This window comes from Channa argus, chromosome 10 (assembly GCF_033026475.1).
Source record: "Channa argus isolate prfri chromosome 10, Channa argus male v1.0, whole genome shotgun sequence".
Lineage (NCBI taxonomy): Eukaryota > Metazoa > Chordata > Actinopteri > Anabantiformes > Channidae > Channa > Channa argus.
Genome location: NC_090206.1, coordinates 11,086,760 through 11,104,106, shown reverse-complemented (window position 1 = coordinate 11,104,106; position 17,347 = coordinate 11,086,760). Strand labels below are relative to the sequence as shown.

The following is a 17,347-nucleotide window of genomic DNA, read 5'->3' as shown; positions in this document are numbered from 1 at the left end:
TAGATCAGCAGAGCATCAAACACACAGGCAATGCACCTGACAGCCTCTGAAGGCCATCACTGTGATGAGAATTGGCAGACGTATACAGATAATCCAACCGCTGCAGAAGGTCAAACTAATTTATCTGATGTAGTCATTCTGTCCATATTTCTGAGGATCAATGGGCTGTTGTGCAGATGTGATTAGAATGATGAAACTGCCTGAGACAATCCAGGGTCAAATGCTGATTCAGATTCAGTGACTGATGATTCACATTAAGATATGGTTCTGTATCAGAGCACATTTAGTGGACATGTAGTGTTTCTCTTGCATATTTTAGTGAAAGGAACAGTAAACCATGCTGAGATTTTGTCATCGACCCATCTCATTGGCAGACTGCACTGCCACATTACCTCCAGATCATGTGGCTACCCACATAACCAGAGCCGTCCAGTCCAGATTGTCAGTGACAAGGCAGCATAGTGGTGCAAGTCAGCTGGTGACTGTAGGGTCCTCGGGGAAATCAGCACCAGATTGCTTGGAGACTGGCAAAACTGGACTGCTGATTAATCAGAGGCAATAGATGACAGAGAGGAAAAGAGATGGCAAGGGACACAAAACATAAATACAGGGCAGTTACTGTTGAATATCCACGTCTCTGACTCACACAAGCTGCTGCAAGTGCGTTCATCCTATTAACTTGAATTTTAACATTAACACTTTTTTTGATTTTAGATTGTTTTTCATTTCCCCAAATGTTAATTGATGCAGAGTATTTGCCAAAAATTATATAACCTTTCCTTTGAAGACAGATTCTACATTAATAGAATCATGATTTATTTTACCACGAATAATGCAAATATATATCATCTTAAAAGTTTCACTGTTATATACAGGACGTCTCCTTCGGTCCATCCTATGTGCAGCGATAAGATAAGATGACTGAATAATAACACCTGATGCAGGCAGCCAGCAGTGGGTGGTTGGAAAGCATCAGAGCAGGGGTCGTTGAGGACCAGAATTGAGAAACACTGCCCTAAGTCACGTCCGATCAGAATGTGAGGTTGCTGCTGGTCTGTCGAAGGAAACGTTTCTTCTTTGGTTTTCACTAGATGGCACTGTGATCACACTCGTGCACGAGTCGCTGATCTAAGTGAGTGCTCCCAAAAATAAATGCATCAAAATTAAATGTAAACTCATTTCTAAGTCAGTGGCTGGATTTTAATGAGACTGTTTCTTTCATTCCACGTCATTAAAAATGTTCAGTAAACATGATGTTTATCATTAAAAATGTTTACTGAACATTTTTAATGATAAACATCATTATTATACATAATAAATTATTATAATTGTTATTATATTATTATTGATTCATTCACGTGTGGTCTATTTTTGAACAGTATGTATAAAAGAAAATACCCAGTAGGAAAAAATTAGACCCTGATTAAATTATTCTATGGCGTCGTGTATTGAGACACTATATCATAACATTTCGAGAAAACTGATAGACTTCATTACTCTGACTTCTTTCAAATTGTGCAGTAAATGGTCTGTGAATGTGTGCAGCTCTCAGAGAGCCGCTTATTTCGAAGTGGATCACAGCAGAGGCGCGTCACCGCGTGTGGGCGTGGTAACGCGTGGGGATGAATAACGCTGTTTCCTTCGTTACGGTGCAGCAGAGTTACACTCCGACACGAGTGAGGAGCAGAGGGAGTAAACAGCTGAACAGCTCGCGTAAATCGAAAGCGCAAGTGATGGAAAATAGGGAGATTTTTTTATTCACCTTTCTCATCTCTCACTACGTCTGGAACATCGTTTTTGTCTCTTGGCTCTTAAGCTGGAAACCCATAGATGTAGAAAACTATGGATTGCTTGACTGAAGTTGGGCCACCTGATCCTCGATGCGCCACAACAACCGACCACAATTAGAGCAAGAGAGTTAGTGATGGACAGTTGTGCAAATCGCGCATTTCCTGCTCAGAGGACGGCCGTGAAAAGCATTAATTCATCTTTAGGACAGCTCTAGATGCGCGTAAAGGACATGGACACCGCGGATCGATTGTTTTAGTAAGTACAGGGAACTGTAGTTAGAATAGAAAGCGTGCGTTTAGGCCCGTTGTGCTTATGCAGGCTTCCGTGGAAGACTGGCAGCTTCATTAAGTGCGAACTAGTTGTGCGCTACAGTTTAGCCGCTCGTTGCCACAGAAACCTCATCCAGGCCTCATCCACCACCGTATTGTGTGGAGCCCTCCGATTTAAACTTTCAGTGCAACGTCAAGAGTTTTTAAAGCAGCACCCAGAGAACCATGGCTTTACCAGACAGTGGAATATCTGGGGAGGAAGGACCCTTCCCCGAGATTATAGAGCTCAATGTTGGTGGCCAGGTGTATATAACCCGCTACTCTACCCTCACAAGTGTGCCGGACTCTCTGCTGTGGGAGATGTTCAGTCGGAAGTCAGCTAAAGGACTTGCCAGGGACACCAAGGGGCGCTTCTTCGTAGACCGCGATGGTTTTCTGTTCCGTTACATCCTAGACTATATGCGGGACCAGCAGCTGGTTCTTCCCGACCACTTCCCAGAGCGTGGCCGTCTGCAGAGGGAGGCTGAGTTCTTCAACCTGCCGGAGCTTGTCAAACTGCTGGCACCGAAAATCAGCAAGCAGAATTCACTGGGTGACGAGGGATGTCAGAGTGACCCAGAGGACTCCTCGCCTGGGATTGACACGACCCGCAACCTCGGCTCCCTGGGGGCTGCTGCAGCAGCTTGTGCCAGCCTGGTGCCAGGGGCCATCGATGGCAAGCGGTCCGGCTTCATCACCATTGGCTACCGCGGCTCGTACACCCTGGGTCGGGACAGCCACACCGATGCCAAATTCCGCCGGGTGGCGCGGATCATGGTATGCGGGAAGACCTCCCTGGCCAAAGAGGTGTTTGGCGAGACGCTGAACGAGAGCCGTGACCCCGACCGCCCCCCTGAGCGCTACACCTCCCGCTACTATCTCAAGTTCACCTTTCTGGAGCAGGCTTTTGACAAGCTGGCTGACGCAGGCTTCCACATGGTGGCATGCAATTCAACAGGAACCTGCGCGTTTGCTCATGAGCAGACAGACGACAAGATCTGGACCAGCTACACTGAATATGTGTTCTACCGTGAGTGAGACTACCGGCTTTATTCCCCCTGGTCCCCCAACCTGTCTCCAAGTGCCCCCTTCCAGCCTTTAGCCATCCTGTCTTTCTCTCTCTGATGGCTCCTGCACCAGTAGCTGTACCGTAGATGTTGTGCCCTTCCATCTCTCTCTCTGCAGCCTCCAGCTTTTATCCTATGAACAGTACTCAGCAGCTGCTCTGACTCTTCATACCTTCTCTGCAGGTCGACCCTGCAGCTCTCCCCTTCCACCCCAAACCCATCACCCCTCATCCCCAGGTCCAGCTTTTGCCCTCGCTTAAGCCGTGGTTTCATCTAGTTGTAGTCCCCCCTGTCATCCCCACAGCCATCTCCTGCAGAGACTGCGACTACGTCTTATGTACCATTTCCCTTTTGTACCATATATATTGTATCTGCCTTGGTGAAGCACAATACTGTATCCAAGAGCAAATTTTGCTAAATAAGCTCCCTGGTTACTCTAGATTACAATTGAACTAAACATAAGGGCAAAAGGGAAAGGGCTTCAAAGAGTGGCCGTGATGTACAGTGCTCTACTTTGCCTGCTTACTTGAGCAGATTGGACTCTCTCCTGCTCTGAACTAACTTACCAAGTAATTGGACATCTTATCAGCCTTGAGGGGAGCCGAGCAGCTCCAGCACAAGAAAGAAGCGCAACAGAAAAATCATATTTCCTTTTTGTTAAGTGTTACGAGTAGAGTGTTTTGAAAAATGTGCCATACAGTCATTTTAAAAAGCTCAAACATCAAGAATTCTTATGGACAGAAAGGAGGGGAAAAAAAGACATAATGGCTGCAAGATGAATTGTTTAGTATTTTAATGACCCACGCTGGGAGGGCAGAGGAGATGTGAGGTGTTACATCACTCGCAGCCCACAGCTTTATTTTGTTTCGCTCATTGTGCTTCTTTGACATTTCTCTGCACAATTACACATTTAAAGAGCATTTTATGGCAAAGCACATCTTGAGACAGGCTTTACACCACGACTACATATTATTTGAGAAAGAAAATGTAGTAGCCACCATAGGGCATCATGTTTTGAGTGTTCTGTAAACTATATTGCTATATTGCTTAATACTCAGTTCAGTATTAGTTGGAGCTGTTGCATATTTAATGATAACTCTCACTTTATTGAGTGAGCCAGCCAATCCTGGTGTTTTCTCACCACTGTAGCAAGGGCATTGGGATGGCAGTTTTTAATTTCAACACAAGTTCTGCATAAGTAAAAGTTTGAAAGGAGGGAGCTGATAAAGAGGGTCGTTTCTAGAAATAGCCTCAGGACAGGTCTGCGCATCATATACCTCAGACTCAAACACAAACTGAAGGCACATGAATGCAGCAAATGATCCAGCTAGTGACAAGAAAGTGCAGACACAGTTTAGAAAATGACTTAATAAGGGTTAAAGATAAAGCGAATTATGAGTTGAAAAGCAGTCAGCACAGTAGTAATAGTGCAGGATTTCACCTGAGTTAGTGTAGTTTGGGCAGAATGTCTGACCTCGACAAAAAATGTATTCTGAAGTGTCTAGAAACCGCAATGTTGTGTTTCAGTGTAATGAAGTGCTGTTGACATCTGAGTCAATATGTTAGACCTGCTGCAGTGTGTCGCTGCAGGAGTAGGCAATTCTGAAATTAAAAGTGTCCATAAAGGCAAAAAGCACATGGATTTGTCAAATAAAAGATTTTCTTTCTATTTGGGTTGTATTTTCCATTCATAACTAAATGTCCTCTCAGTCCTGAATGGCAGTCAGCACAAACCATGAGGAAAATGCTACTTCTTTCAATCACAGACGTGTAGAATGTTAATTTTCTGTGACAATGAAAGGAAACCAATTCAAATCTTCCAATTTCCTATGAAAAGAAATGTCCTTGGACATAAAGTCTACTTCATATTAAATGTTCAGCACTTTCCCCTCAGGCACTATCTTCCCATCTGCTTTTACACTTTTTTTCCTCCACGTATTTTCTTCTTTTTTTTTTCTCCAGCCTGGTCCCGAATCAAGCAGTTGACCAGACAACCGAGCCAGGATAGAAATTAGGACATGCATAGATAACAAGCTCTGTTAAAGGAGATTAGAAAACCCCTTTTTTGTTGCCAATAATTGACCTAATTATTCTGCGCAGTAAAAATCAGCAGAAAGGGATTAAAATAGGATCTTAAATTATTGTAGTTGTGAAGGCTTCAAATAAAGCAAGGACTTGTCCTTAACTTAAACATTAAAAATTATTCTAGTTTGTAGTCAGAAAAACAGTCGCAGGCAGCAAAGTAGATGGGCATAATTTAAACCTGAACGTTGGCCAGGATTAGTTTACCTGAAGGTGAGGATCACATTTTCCATAAACTCTGACTCATAGAAGATTTTCACCTAGAGATTATCACTGTTAATTACCTTATAGTATAAGACCTCTAAACCTGATCTCTAAATGGCCTAGATAAAAGCATAGCTGATGAGCTTCACAACAACTGCTGAAAAATGTATGTGGCTCTCTTAGTGGAAAACAGATGATTTTTGTTGCGGCCCAGAATACACGATGAATCCTCAGAGGCCAGGACACGCAGTGCTTCCAGTGTGTTTCCAGCTCAAACAAACACAGTCACAGGTGGCATCCCTCCATTCTCTGGCACCGCTGTAGCAGGGCCCAAGGTCACTCATTAGCACAAGCATGGAGAGACTCGCCTCATGTGTGAAATTTCAGGCGTCAGTTGAGAGTCAACATTCAACGGCCGATGTGTGAGATGTGTTGAGACATTTACCAGCAGCAGCAGTAGCAGCAGTAGCAGTACCAGTGAGGTCCACAGGCACTTTTGTTTTGACAAATCTCCTTTGTGAAATGTGAGACTGAAAAGTGTAGCATGCCTGCTCATGTGTCACATAAGAAGCAGGCTCTAGATGTGTACCCCGAGTGTTACAATAAAGATATTTTACCATGAAATTTCTCTTCTCTCTCTTTCGGAAAGATCGATCTAGATTGCATTTCCCCTCATCACACAGCGCACAGTTGACTCAGTTAATCCTTTTCTTGTTCCTACCACAAGACTTGAAGTTGATACAATTTCATAGTAAGCTTGCAAAAACTATCCGTATACAACTTAAGTACAAAATGAAAGAAATGTACCCAGAGAATACAAGACTGTTCTCTCTTGAACCTTGAGGCAGTGAGTTGACCCATGTCTAGTTCTTGTAGTAGGCGACTCTACATGGCAGCCTGACTTGGCCTTGTCTGCTTTCCCCTCCTAGAATGATCCCCTTGTCTCCAAGCCAGCTGGGCCAGTGCCTTCCCTATTTAGAAAAAAGAAAGGAAGTGAGCAGAGGAGAACAGGAACGGATGTACGTCAAAGGAAAACTGGGAAAATGGGGCATGGAGGCAGGAACAGAGAGACAGAGAGAGATAACCTGGTAGAAGACAGATGAGAGAGGGAGAGTTTTGAGGTAGGAAAGGATTTGGTGTTCCCGTTTTATCTCTCTTCCTGAGCAGCTCTATCATAATGTGTCCTGGTATTCCGAGAAATGCAGACATCCTCACAAAGCTCTCGCTGTAATGTGAGGTGTTCCTTCGTGGTCTGTCAGCCCCATCAGCACTCACAGACAGAATCTATAACAAAACAGAGAGAGAGATCTACAAGATTACTCTGTGTTTATAGTATGACTGACAAAAAAAAAGGGGGGGGTCTGATATTGTCCAACAGAAAGAAAAGGTATTTGCTGTCTGATCTGTATGTTAATAATGGACAACAGCCAGCTTAGGTTCCCAGGTCTTCTTTTATGATTAGACAGGCAGCATACGTTGAAGTGCCACCGCAGTGACTCATTTTCACCACTTCTTGTGACTGAGTGTACTATCAGATGTTGTATGCATGATGCTGTTTTTGCTCAGCATTCCTCTGCCACCATTTGTGTTTCTAAACTTGTATTCTAAGCCTGAATGCCTTGTCTACTTTTGGATCCGTTCGCCAGTATATTTTGGCTCTGATTTTTTTTTATGCTTGTGTTTGCACTTATGTAGATGTTTGGCAAGCAGCCTGGATTCAGGCCTCTGTGTTAGACTGTCAGGGCTGGGTTGGTATGGGGGCAATGAACTATGTGCACTCCCTTTCTCACAGATCTGCTGAGCAGGCAGTTGGCATCCCCAAATGCACAGCGACACAAACACAGACACACACATGCACACAGGGAGGGAAGTTGCTAGGAAAAGATGTGCAACAACCCTCCTGTGCAAGGCTAATGAGTCAGAGCTGTGAGGCTATAGATCTAATTGGCTGACTTCTTTTCAGTCTTCTTTGTGATCACTTCAAATGCATCAGGCAACAGGCAAACAAGCCATTTCCTTTCCTCAGTCTGTGTTGACAGCGGAAAAGTTTATGTTAATTTAGAAAAGCATCATTGCTGCCAATTACCTGGAAGTAAGCAGCCAATTGGAAGATGTAGACTGCGAGAGAGCATGCAGCAGCCTGAGGCTCTGCATTCCCCATCAATACGTGACAAATGTGTACTAAGTGTGGGCACCTCAATGTAATGCGAGAGATTTGTTCTTTTGCGTGTGCTTAAAGCTACAATATTCAACTTAATCTAACATTAGCATGAGACTCAGCATCTATCCAATCTGCTCTGCCTAGTCATTATTAAATTACAATAAATAAGAATGCTGCAAAAGTTACTCATCAAGCAGACATTTCTCACATTCTTTGTTGGTGCAAAGGGCAAACCACGCTCAAAAACTTTTAAAAGCTTTTCTCTGCACTACTACAGTTCAATGAGTCTGAGTCACATCAGCCTTTTAAAGAATCTCTCCACTTTATAATGACAAACTGAGCCTTTACGTACGAGCTCAAGCCACTGTGCTTAAAGACAACAAGGGTCATTCATACGATCATATAAGCCCATATAAACAAAGTACAGTAGCATTGACTCAAGGAATCTTTATCTTATTGTATGTTGGGTTATTTGCAGTGAGGCAGGGATTGAGCCATGTATGTGCCTTCACCGCTCTGCTTTGCTCTGTCCTCTGATATGGGCACACATCTTCTGCTGCTCTTCTCCTCCTCATCTTCACACACATCTCACACATAGAGGAGCTGAGAGAGAATATATTGTCCCCTGTACTCAATCGTGCAAGGTCAGGTCAGTCGTACCTAAGGGAGAAGAACCAGAGAAACAGGAAGGAGTTGACACATGGGTTCTGATCTAGTAGCCAAAAAAGAGCAGATGAAATCACAAGTGATGTACAGTACAGTATTTTCTCAGATCTCACACCCCGATGTCTCCTTATTATTCTCTTTGACTTTACACTCGTTTTCCGCTTTTAAGCTCCAAGCCACAGAGAGAATAACTTACAGTCAAAAGGATGAAAGATGTGTAAAAATACAAAGTACAAGTAGGATGGGAATGAGGGACCATGAAATTAGTTACAGAGGGTAAGTCACGTCGACGGGTGCAAGTTGTAGGATTAAAAGGGACAGCACCAAAAAACATAACCCAAGTGGCAAAAAGCTTCATATACAATGCTACAGAGACTGTGAATATGTAAGAAGGGGTGAGGGAGCAGCAATTTATAGGAAAGAGTGGAAAGACGAGAGAAAAAGAGGGAGACTGTGTAGTAAATAGCAAAGTGAAGTTGAAGTGAGGTACCAGTTGGAAGTCTGCTGAACTGCCCCTGCTCGACTTAGCTACAACTGGCATTTAAAATATGTAAATTGCTTCATTACTAAAGCAGCATATTCGTTTCTGCAACTAAAATCATGTGCTGATGGCACAGGAGCCCAGAAGAAGTGATTTGCATTAACATTTCTCATTAAAAGTCACACAGCTGGTGCTAAAAAAGAGATGTAATTCTTTTCTACTTTGCTTCTGATTCCTATTTACAGTATATTGTACATATTTTACTTGGCTTTACACATGCCTGGTATAGCAAGAATGTTTTTTCTCACTTTCTAACTGGTTTTATTATAAAATATAGTTTCGCATTGTTCAATTTACATTTTTCTGTTCATTATTTATCTGAGGGGCCCATTGTCTCATAATCTCCCCTTATAGCTGAGGCACAGCGGTTGATATTTTCTGTGTGTGTTAAGTTTTTTATGAACAAATGCAAATGTAGATGGCAAATTACTTCCCTCTGATGTGTTTTAATTGCATGCCATCAATCACTAACAGATGGAAAAAAGACATATTATCATAATGAAGGATTGTGAATATCATTCTGGAAAAGGTTTTCATCATAACAGCTCCATCTGTATGCGCTTTCAAATAGGGTCACTGATAAAAATGTTGAAATTAACCCCATGTGTAACACACTACGTTCACTTTGAATTAAAGTTGTGGAGGAAGTGTGGAAGGACTTTTACTATGTCTCTGCTGAGCTAATGTCTCTTACTTTAAGTAACAAGTTGTAAATGTGTGAGTTGTTACTAGGATGGGATTCACTTTAGCCATCTGGAGTCTCAGGCTCTAATCTGTCCCTCTAATTATCAGTAATCTGAACAGTCTTATCCTTGGTCCTGCAGGCTTGGGCACGTTTGGACTGAAGAGGAGAAACAGGTGGCATCGGTGGCTGCAGGGGGTAAAGGAAGCCAAGATAGACTTTATGGTGCTTAGGCAGGTGGACTTTGGGCTGTGGGAGCCAGGCAGCAGCTCAAGGTGTTTAGAAAAAGAGAAGATAAAAAGGAAGCATATGGAGCAGGTGAAAGAGGAGGACAGTTGGTTTGTGCAAGCCTGCAAAATCACTGACAAACATCTGTGAAGGAAGCGTTTATAACTATCTCCCTGGTTTACATGAAACATCTCCCTCTCCCTTTCTTCCATCACTCACTCTCTCTATGCTTCTCTCGCTTGGCAGCAGCTCCCCCATCTCCCTCTGTTTACGTCACGCATTTCTTCAACATTATTTAGAATGACAGATTTATAATTGCTCAGAGACTTGTGGGTACACACCAGTGATTTCGATACAGGCCACTGTGCTTATGCTCCAGCATGTAAAGTTACTTGAAAGAATATAATGTTACCATGTTTGAGGATGCCCCTGTATGTATTTGCTCTGACAGCAATGAGAGAGGAAGGACAATGAATGAGAAGATTGTAGGTGGTAAGGCCTACCCTGTCATGAGACTCTGTGCAGCTCATTTCACAAAGCAGATGTTTGATATCTGAGATGAATATGACATAATTAGATATACAACATGCTGTAATTGCCAAAACCATGTAGCATGGGCTCCCTTTAGAACTGCAGGATAGAGCCATATGTACAACTTCACACTCTGGATAAGAGGCATCTCTCAGCCTGAGAGCCATTACTATGCATTTGTGTAGCTCTGGCTCCTGCACATCAGTGTGGGGTTTCCATGGAGATGAGGCTGTCTTCTTGTTTGCCAGGCTCTCCATCCTTGGGTCACAATGCTGGTCAGTGGCTGCAGTGAATTTTAAAAAGTACCTGCAGGTTGGGTAACCTGGTCATGTTCAAGCTAATTCAGAAACAACTGATACATTTATTTCCAACGAGAATATTTTTACATTCATACATTGTGATGTATTACATTAGAAAGAAAATCACAGTGTTCCTTTCATTGGAAAATATAGATTACATTAACATTGCAGCTATTTTTCAAAATAAAATTAAACAATTGTGGACATGTAGAGAATGATTCTCAAGCCAGAGAATGAATAATAGCATGGGACTCAAAATCCATCAACTCTGCTCCCTCTCCCTGCTCCGCTATGCTCTGCTACTGTCCTTTTAGCCCTTCGGGTATTAGTCATTAAGAAATTGCAATAAATAAAAATGCTACAAAACATTCCAGAAATATAAGTCAGAAAATATAAGCCTTTCTCTTATTGGTTGGAAGCTCAAACCATAACCCTCAACAATTCTTTAGAGTAGAATATGTTTTGCAGCACATTGGTACTGAATAAACGTTAGAAAAACGTTTGATCCTGTAACATAAAGTTCGTATTTCTCTCAAATAATGGAGACTTTCAAACTCGCTAACAAGGTTCCTCTGAATGGAAATGTAGGTTAAAGTGTAACCTTAGCTCTGATTGGTCCTAAATGTTACTTTATATCATTGCCTGTTTTTCTTTTCATCTGATGAGTGGTGTGAATGCATAGTGTGCTCTGACTCAAAGTTATAACAGTTCAGGTGTAAGTAACTTTACAAACCCTGGTGGAGACATTTTGTGACAGAGAGGTGCTAAACCCTGGCAACAGTGACACATTAGAGCTGCTAATAGCAGTAATGATGGCATCGGAGAGATGTGTCACACTGAACAGATGGGAGAGACCGAAAGGGAGGCAGAGAGAGGGAGATGTGTGAGAAAGTGCTTTGGCTTTTTCACATATCCCTGGAGAAGTGGCCCAAGGAAAAGAGTTGAGTGCACTCTTTTACTCTTCTCCTCCATAAGGCTTAGTGGTGGAGGAACGCACAGAGCCCATTCCCCTCCCCGTGGATTATTTCTCCAACTCTGTTAAGCCCACATACTCCCACATCCAGGCAGCCTTCAATACCATATTCATTCTGACAGACTATGAATGCACCGAACACGCAAACAAAGCAAACTACGTTTCTGCCATTTCTTGTTTTCCCCTTATTTTTCTGTTTATCTTTCACATTTCTAGAATATGTAAATCTGAACACACACGTGTATGCAGACAGGCTTGAAGCACACAAGATGACATCATTTACATACACACACTCATGCTCAGGTAGTCAGAAAGCAGCAGGAGAATATTCTCTGCCCACTCTGTTTAACACAAGCAGCTTTTCATATTACATAAGTTGGTTTACTGTGATGATGAGCCTTATCCAAGGAAAGTGCATACAGTTGTGTGTCTTTGTATGTCTGCACGCATGTCTAAGTGTGTGCGAGGGGGTGTGTCCCTGGATCTGTGTGTGGTATATTGTCCCTGCACGTCTTTGCATGAACATGTTTGTGGGGCTGTGAGAGAAAGAGGCTGTTTGTGTGTATGTACATGCACTGCATGTGCGCTTCGCTGAGACAGTGAGCATGTCTGTGATTTAACATTGTGCGACTGAGACTTAATTAGATGATACAGTGTGCATGCAGGACTGTCATTTCTGTTTAGCTTGGTGTTTGGCCATGTCCAAACACATGTAGATAAACTGAAAGATGTTTATGTATCAAGTTTTTTCTGCCTATGGAGCAGTTTGTTGTTTTTCCCAGAAAGTAACATTGAAACACCGCCACAACCACAACCACAACCAGCACCAGCACCAGCACCAGCACCAGCACCAGCACCACAACCACAACCACAATCGCTACAACAACAACAAACACAAGAAACTCTTCTTTCGGGCATTTGCAGCCAGCAGCTATGCACCATTTTCTCCAGAGTTTGAAATGCTGTTTATTGTTTACACAATCAGCATGTGGAATTCAGGAAGTACTGTAAAGCTGTCTGCCTTTTCCCAGTCCACCCTACCACACAAAAAAGGGATAGTTCAGATTTAATTTAAGTTGGTCTGCTCTCTGTTGTCAAAACCCTGAAATTAGTGGGATATAATCAAAAAATCCATTGTGAAATGTATTTATTTTTTATTTTGTTGTGATGTTCTAAGCAAATCCCAGGCTGTGGAAATGAAAAGAAAAGGAGAGGTGCAGCATATCCAATTGTTTTCTCAAATATAAACCGTTTATAAAGCGAAAGGTGACAATTTGAAACGGCTTTAAAATATAAGGTACAGAATGTGTCCCTCATAATTATTCTGAGAAGTAGCACATCAGCAATCTCTCCTGTCCTCACACAGCAATGAAAAGTAACATTATCATAGTGGGAAAAATGGCTTGTCAACTTCCTGCCTCAGTCAGGAGATTTGACTCCATGCCTTTGGTCACAGTATCCTGTCTGAAATGAACATTCAAACAAAGGTGAAGACGTTTGCTGAAATAAAAAAAAAGTCCTCCATTCCTCTTAGCTCTCCTTTTTTCTCTCTCTCCTGTGTCTTATACTTTTTGTTTCCATAGCGCTGCAACGCGCTGTTGAGCCAGCATGTGTTTACTTTGGTGACAAAAACCTGTAAATCTCAAAGCTGAGGCGGTAGTTTCTGTGCCAGCGATGCACTACTGACACACTTTGATAAGGCAGCACAAATAAAGGGACAATGTATTAAATTTCAGTTCAGGGCTTCCCTGTTAGCTGAGAATTAAATTCAAATACACAAAGAAAACCTTATATATTCTATATCCTCTCCTTTATGTTTTTTACAGGGATGACACTGCATTATGTCAAATAAGTTAAATAAGAAGATCAACAGTCTGTTGATTTATTTTCCTATATAGAGAATTTTTCCTCTCCATTGTAACTCAGTGCTTGCTCAAGAGCGATTTGTTGGGTTCTCTATTATTCTGTGAGGTCTTGACCTTACTGTCTAATGTGCCTTTACATGATTTTTGTTTTGTGATTTGGTTTTACACAAATAAATATTGGTACTCAACATCCAACACTCTCATGTTGGATGTTGAGGTGATTTCCTTGACACCAAGACTTGAACAAAATGGAAACAGCTAATTAATCTTTGTTAACAGTTAAAGAAAATACCTACACCCAGCACATTTTTACAGTGTCACTGCAAACTGACTGACAACCTCAGAGGGAAGACTTCAGGAAGTCACAGTGCTCGGTTCTTTTTTAGTCAAGATGTAGTGATATAGTGAATTTTTGCCGCACAGACATAAGAGCATCAATTTAGTCATCATACTTTCAACAACAAAGTTAATAACTTGTCAAATGAATTCAGGACAGAGTGTTTCAAACGTTGCTTATAAACCAGCAGTAAGAGATTTATTCTTTCTTTCTGGTGCAGGTGGGTTATCAGTGATTTCCAGCGCACCGGTCCATGGCTCTGCAGCTCTTACTGAAGTGGTGAAATCGACCGCTGCGCACACTGCATCAACCCAATTGGAGCCCAGCAGCACTGGCAGAACCCATAGCCTTCCAGAAACCAGTAGCAATTCAACGCTAGACCTACAAAACCGGCTGCCTCTCCACTCCTCACCTCTTCAAACACCCCCTCTTCCACCTCCACCATCTCCTCCCGCAACAGACAGCCCTGGCCTCCCACCCATGTCACCTCCAGTCCTGCCTCAACCTCTGCCATCGTCTGAACCTTCCTCTGCCTCTAGTCCTCCTCCTCCTCCATCGCCACCTCCCGCTGAGAGCCCCCAGCGTCCAAACACACTAAACATAAAGACGCTGCCACGGCCCACCATAAGGGAGAACGGTGGCCCCCCAGCTGGGGTAGATGATGATGAAGAGGAGAGGAAGATGTTGGAGGAAGATCTGAAGAAATGCATTGATGACTTCAAAAAAATCCGCATGCCCAGGGTGTTTCCAGATCGCAAGAGGCACTGGCAAAATGACTTGCTCAGGAAATACAATGCGTAGAGTTTTACCATGGCAACATATTGAACACTGACAAGTTCAAATCTGAGGGTTTTATAAAAATATAGGGGAAGTGGTGTAAGTGGTGGACTCCAGCTTTTTATTCACAGCAAGTTTGCTTACATGTCTAACATAGTAGCTTTTGCATGTCAACGGGGCAAATGTGTTCTATCAAGTGTTGTTAAGCAGCCTTTACTTTTCTTATCACAGAAAACAAAACCCCTTTGAAACTGTTAGTGACTCTTTTTTCCTCCACATATCTATTACTAAAAAAAAAAACACAATTTTCTTTTCACTCAGTCAAAAGATTAATATGTGTAGTGTCAATAATTGGAGATTTCTTTCCTGCTCTCTGTACTGTCTCAACTGATCAAATGTCTGGGAAATGTAAGTGAAGTTTTAGGCATTTCACCTTTCTGATGCAAAATAAAAGTAAAAAAATGAAATTTCTGGTAATCGTCAAAATTGTCTCACTGCATCAATATTACCAATATGACTTCAAAGCCTTCCTTCTCATCCCTGCCTGTGATTCAAAAGCTCTGCAGTTTGGTTCATTCGGTGATTACATTATCTTCAAACTAAAAAAAATCACAGAGAATGGAGTGTGTAGAGAAGTGAAGTGGGTAATTACAGATGGCCAGAATCTGGAATAATAATGACAGTAATGACTACAAGAACCAATGCACAGTGCCATTTGTTCCTCTATTTGCTCTGCATAAAATGTTCATCCAGCTTTACTAATGAATTACCAGGTGTCTGTGTGTGTCTGTACTTTCTCCTCCTTTTTATGGAATAGATGGATTAAGCTGCAATAAAATGAAAAATTACTTGTTATCATGTTAGTTATGTTGTGAACCCGAAAGATCTTAATATTGAGAATGTCATGTATCCACATAAAGAAATAGTTTAGCATTTTGAAAAATATACGTACACACGAGTTTCTCCCAGAGGGCTTCACATGAGAGGTTTGGTTTCAACATCAAACCTTTTTGCTGCTGTAAGTTCAGAGCTTGAGCTTAGTTTTAAATCCCAAACTGAAAGGTAAAACATTTACATTTACATTGAGTCATTTGATGCTTTCATTCAAAGCAACTTACGAGTGAGATACATAGCATGGAAAACCTCTAAGACAAGGATGAAACATTAATGCATGAGAAGAAATGTTTCCCTTTCATGAGCAGTTTTTTTATTATAAAGAGTTTTGTCTTCAACAGTGTGGTGAATATTAGGAGTGAGGCTGCTGAGCATGCAGAGTTTGCGCGCTCCTTTCATCATCATGAACCACTGAGCTGAAGAGTTTTGATTGGGATCTTTTGCTGAGGGCACCACCAGACACCATTACAGCTCTTACTCTGACTGTTATCTGGCTGGAAGCTGACTGACCTAGCACATAACTCCCTCCAAGTCCCATTTTTACATTTCTATTTGTGTAAAAATTAAACAAACAAGGTTCAACCTGTTGCACATGTTGATTTATGAACCTAGGAGGAACTTGTATGATAAAGTCCTATTATTAGGTATTATTATAAAGTTGAATATTTTATAGTGTGCATGCCAGAAATCCGTGTTTTCAGTAGTTTATTGAGGGTTGCCAGTAAGTCAAAATACCATTACAGCAAACACCAATCCAGTGTATGCTCCATCAAAACCATATCCTATCTCAGTTCCAAATCATCCACTATTACATGTCATTTGATTCTTTATTTACCAAGTGTAGAAATACAAAAGATGCAAGAGGTTGTGGTTTAACAGGGAGCAGGGAAGAAACTGGTGGTTGATATTAGCTGTGATGTCAGACCTCCTGTCATTCTTTCAATAATCTAGCTCTGAAGAAAACAAGGCCATTCCTGAATATGTTTTTACAAGCTGACAAGCATCACCGGCCTTGCACAAGTAAAAAAGTTCAGATCACAGACATCAGCTCAAACAAGTAAGCAGCAAATAAGTTAAAAGTTAAAATGGTAGAGTGGTGCTGGGATTCATACCTGTGAGGTTATTACTGCATTTCTAAATGTTTCCCTCGTTCTCAAAAGTTGCTTTCCTCAGTGACTCTTTTCTAATTACTTTGCTTCTGTCTAAACTTCAAAACATGCAACAACTCAAGATAGTTCTCAAAGTACTTTCTAAAACCTTTTGATCATTTGCCCTCCATGTCTCCGGCAGCATCCTGTTTCCTGTAGAAATAACAACCGAGACACTATAGACAGTCAATTTGCTGTTTTCTTGTGATTTACAAAAACATACACAAGTAATATTGGCTTCATATTAGGTTTCCAGAGAGCAACAAATATTACACAGCGCCTCCACCACATTAAGAATAGAAAGCTGACTTATTGAATGCAGCCTTGGATTGAATACAAAGAGGTTTTCAGGGTCTCATTTTTGTCTGGTTTGAGTAATTTATTTTCTCCATCTATTTCATTTGAGCAGAACATAACCAAAGTCCAACCTGCTGATTTCCCTTTAGTCATAGGGAGCTCAGTGCTGCATCCCTGTTTGAAGTCCTAATTATGTTGTGCTTTCTATCAGCACTGTGCTTCCAGCCTGATGCACTTTAGCTCTGCATTGGACCCTGGTTAATTTTTGGGTTAGGACATTAATCCTTGAGCGCTGGCTGAGAGGGACGTTTTATCTTGTCAAACATTGGTCAAATAGAATACTTTTATCAGGCACACTGGTAACCGCTAAGGAGCAATACTGATATCCTCTTGCTCTGAGTAGAGGCTTAACAACAGATTAGAGTTTGTCACAGTCCTAAAGAGTCTCCAAACAGCAGGCGACAAATTATGCCATCCAGTCTTTGCTGAAACATTT

The 17,347-nt window shown here is 41.8% G+C and overlaps 2 protein-coding genes across 2 annotated transcripts; both read left to right on the top strand.

Moving 5' to 3' along the window:
* Window positions 1-1,636: 1,636 nt before the first annotated feature.
* Window positions 1,637-4,835, top strand: kctd12b (potassium channel tetramerisation domain containing 12b). The gene has a single exon (XM_067518877.1). It carries the CDS (start codon window positions 2,286-2,288, stop codon window positions 3,135-3,137), a length of 852 nt encoding a protein of 283 aa, XP_067374978.1. The 5' UTR covers window positions 1,637-2,285; the 3' UTR covers window positions 3,138-4,835.
* A 3,701-nt stretch (window positions 4,836-8,536) lies between these two features.
* Window positions 8,537-15,327, top strand: LOC137134535 (formin-like protein 2). Its single transcript, XM_067519460.1, has 3 exons — window positions 8,537-8,555; window positions 9,645-9,836; window positions 13,956-15,327. Exons 1-3 carry the CDS (start codon window positions 8,537-8,539, stop codon window positions 14,534-14,536), a joined length of 792 nt encoding a protein of 263 aa, XP_067375561.1. The 3' UTR covers window positions 14,537-15,327.
* Window positions 15,328-17,347: the final 2,020 nt, after the last annotated feature.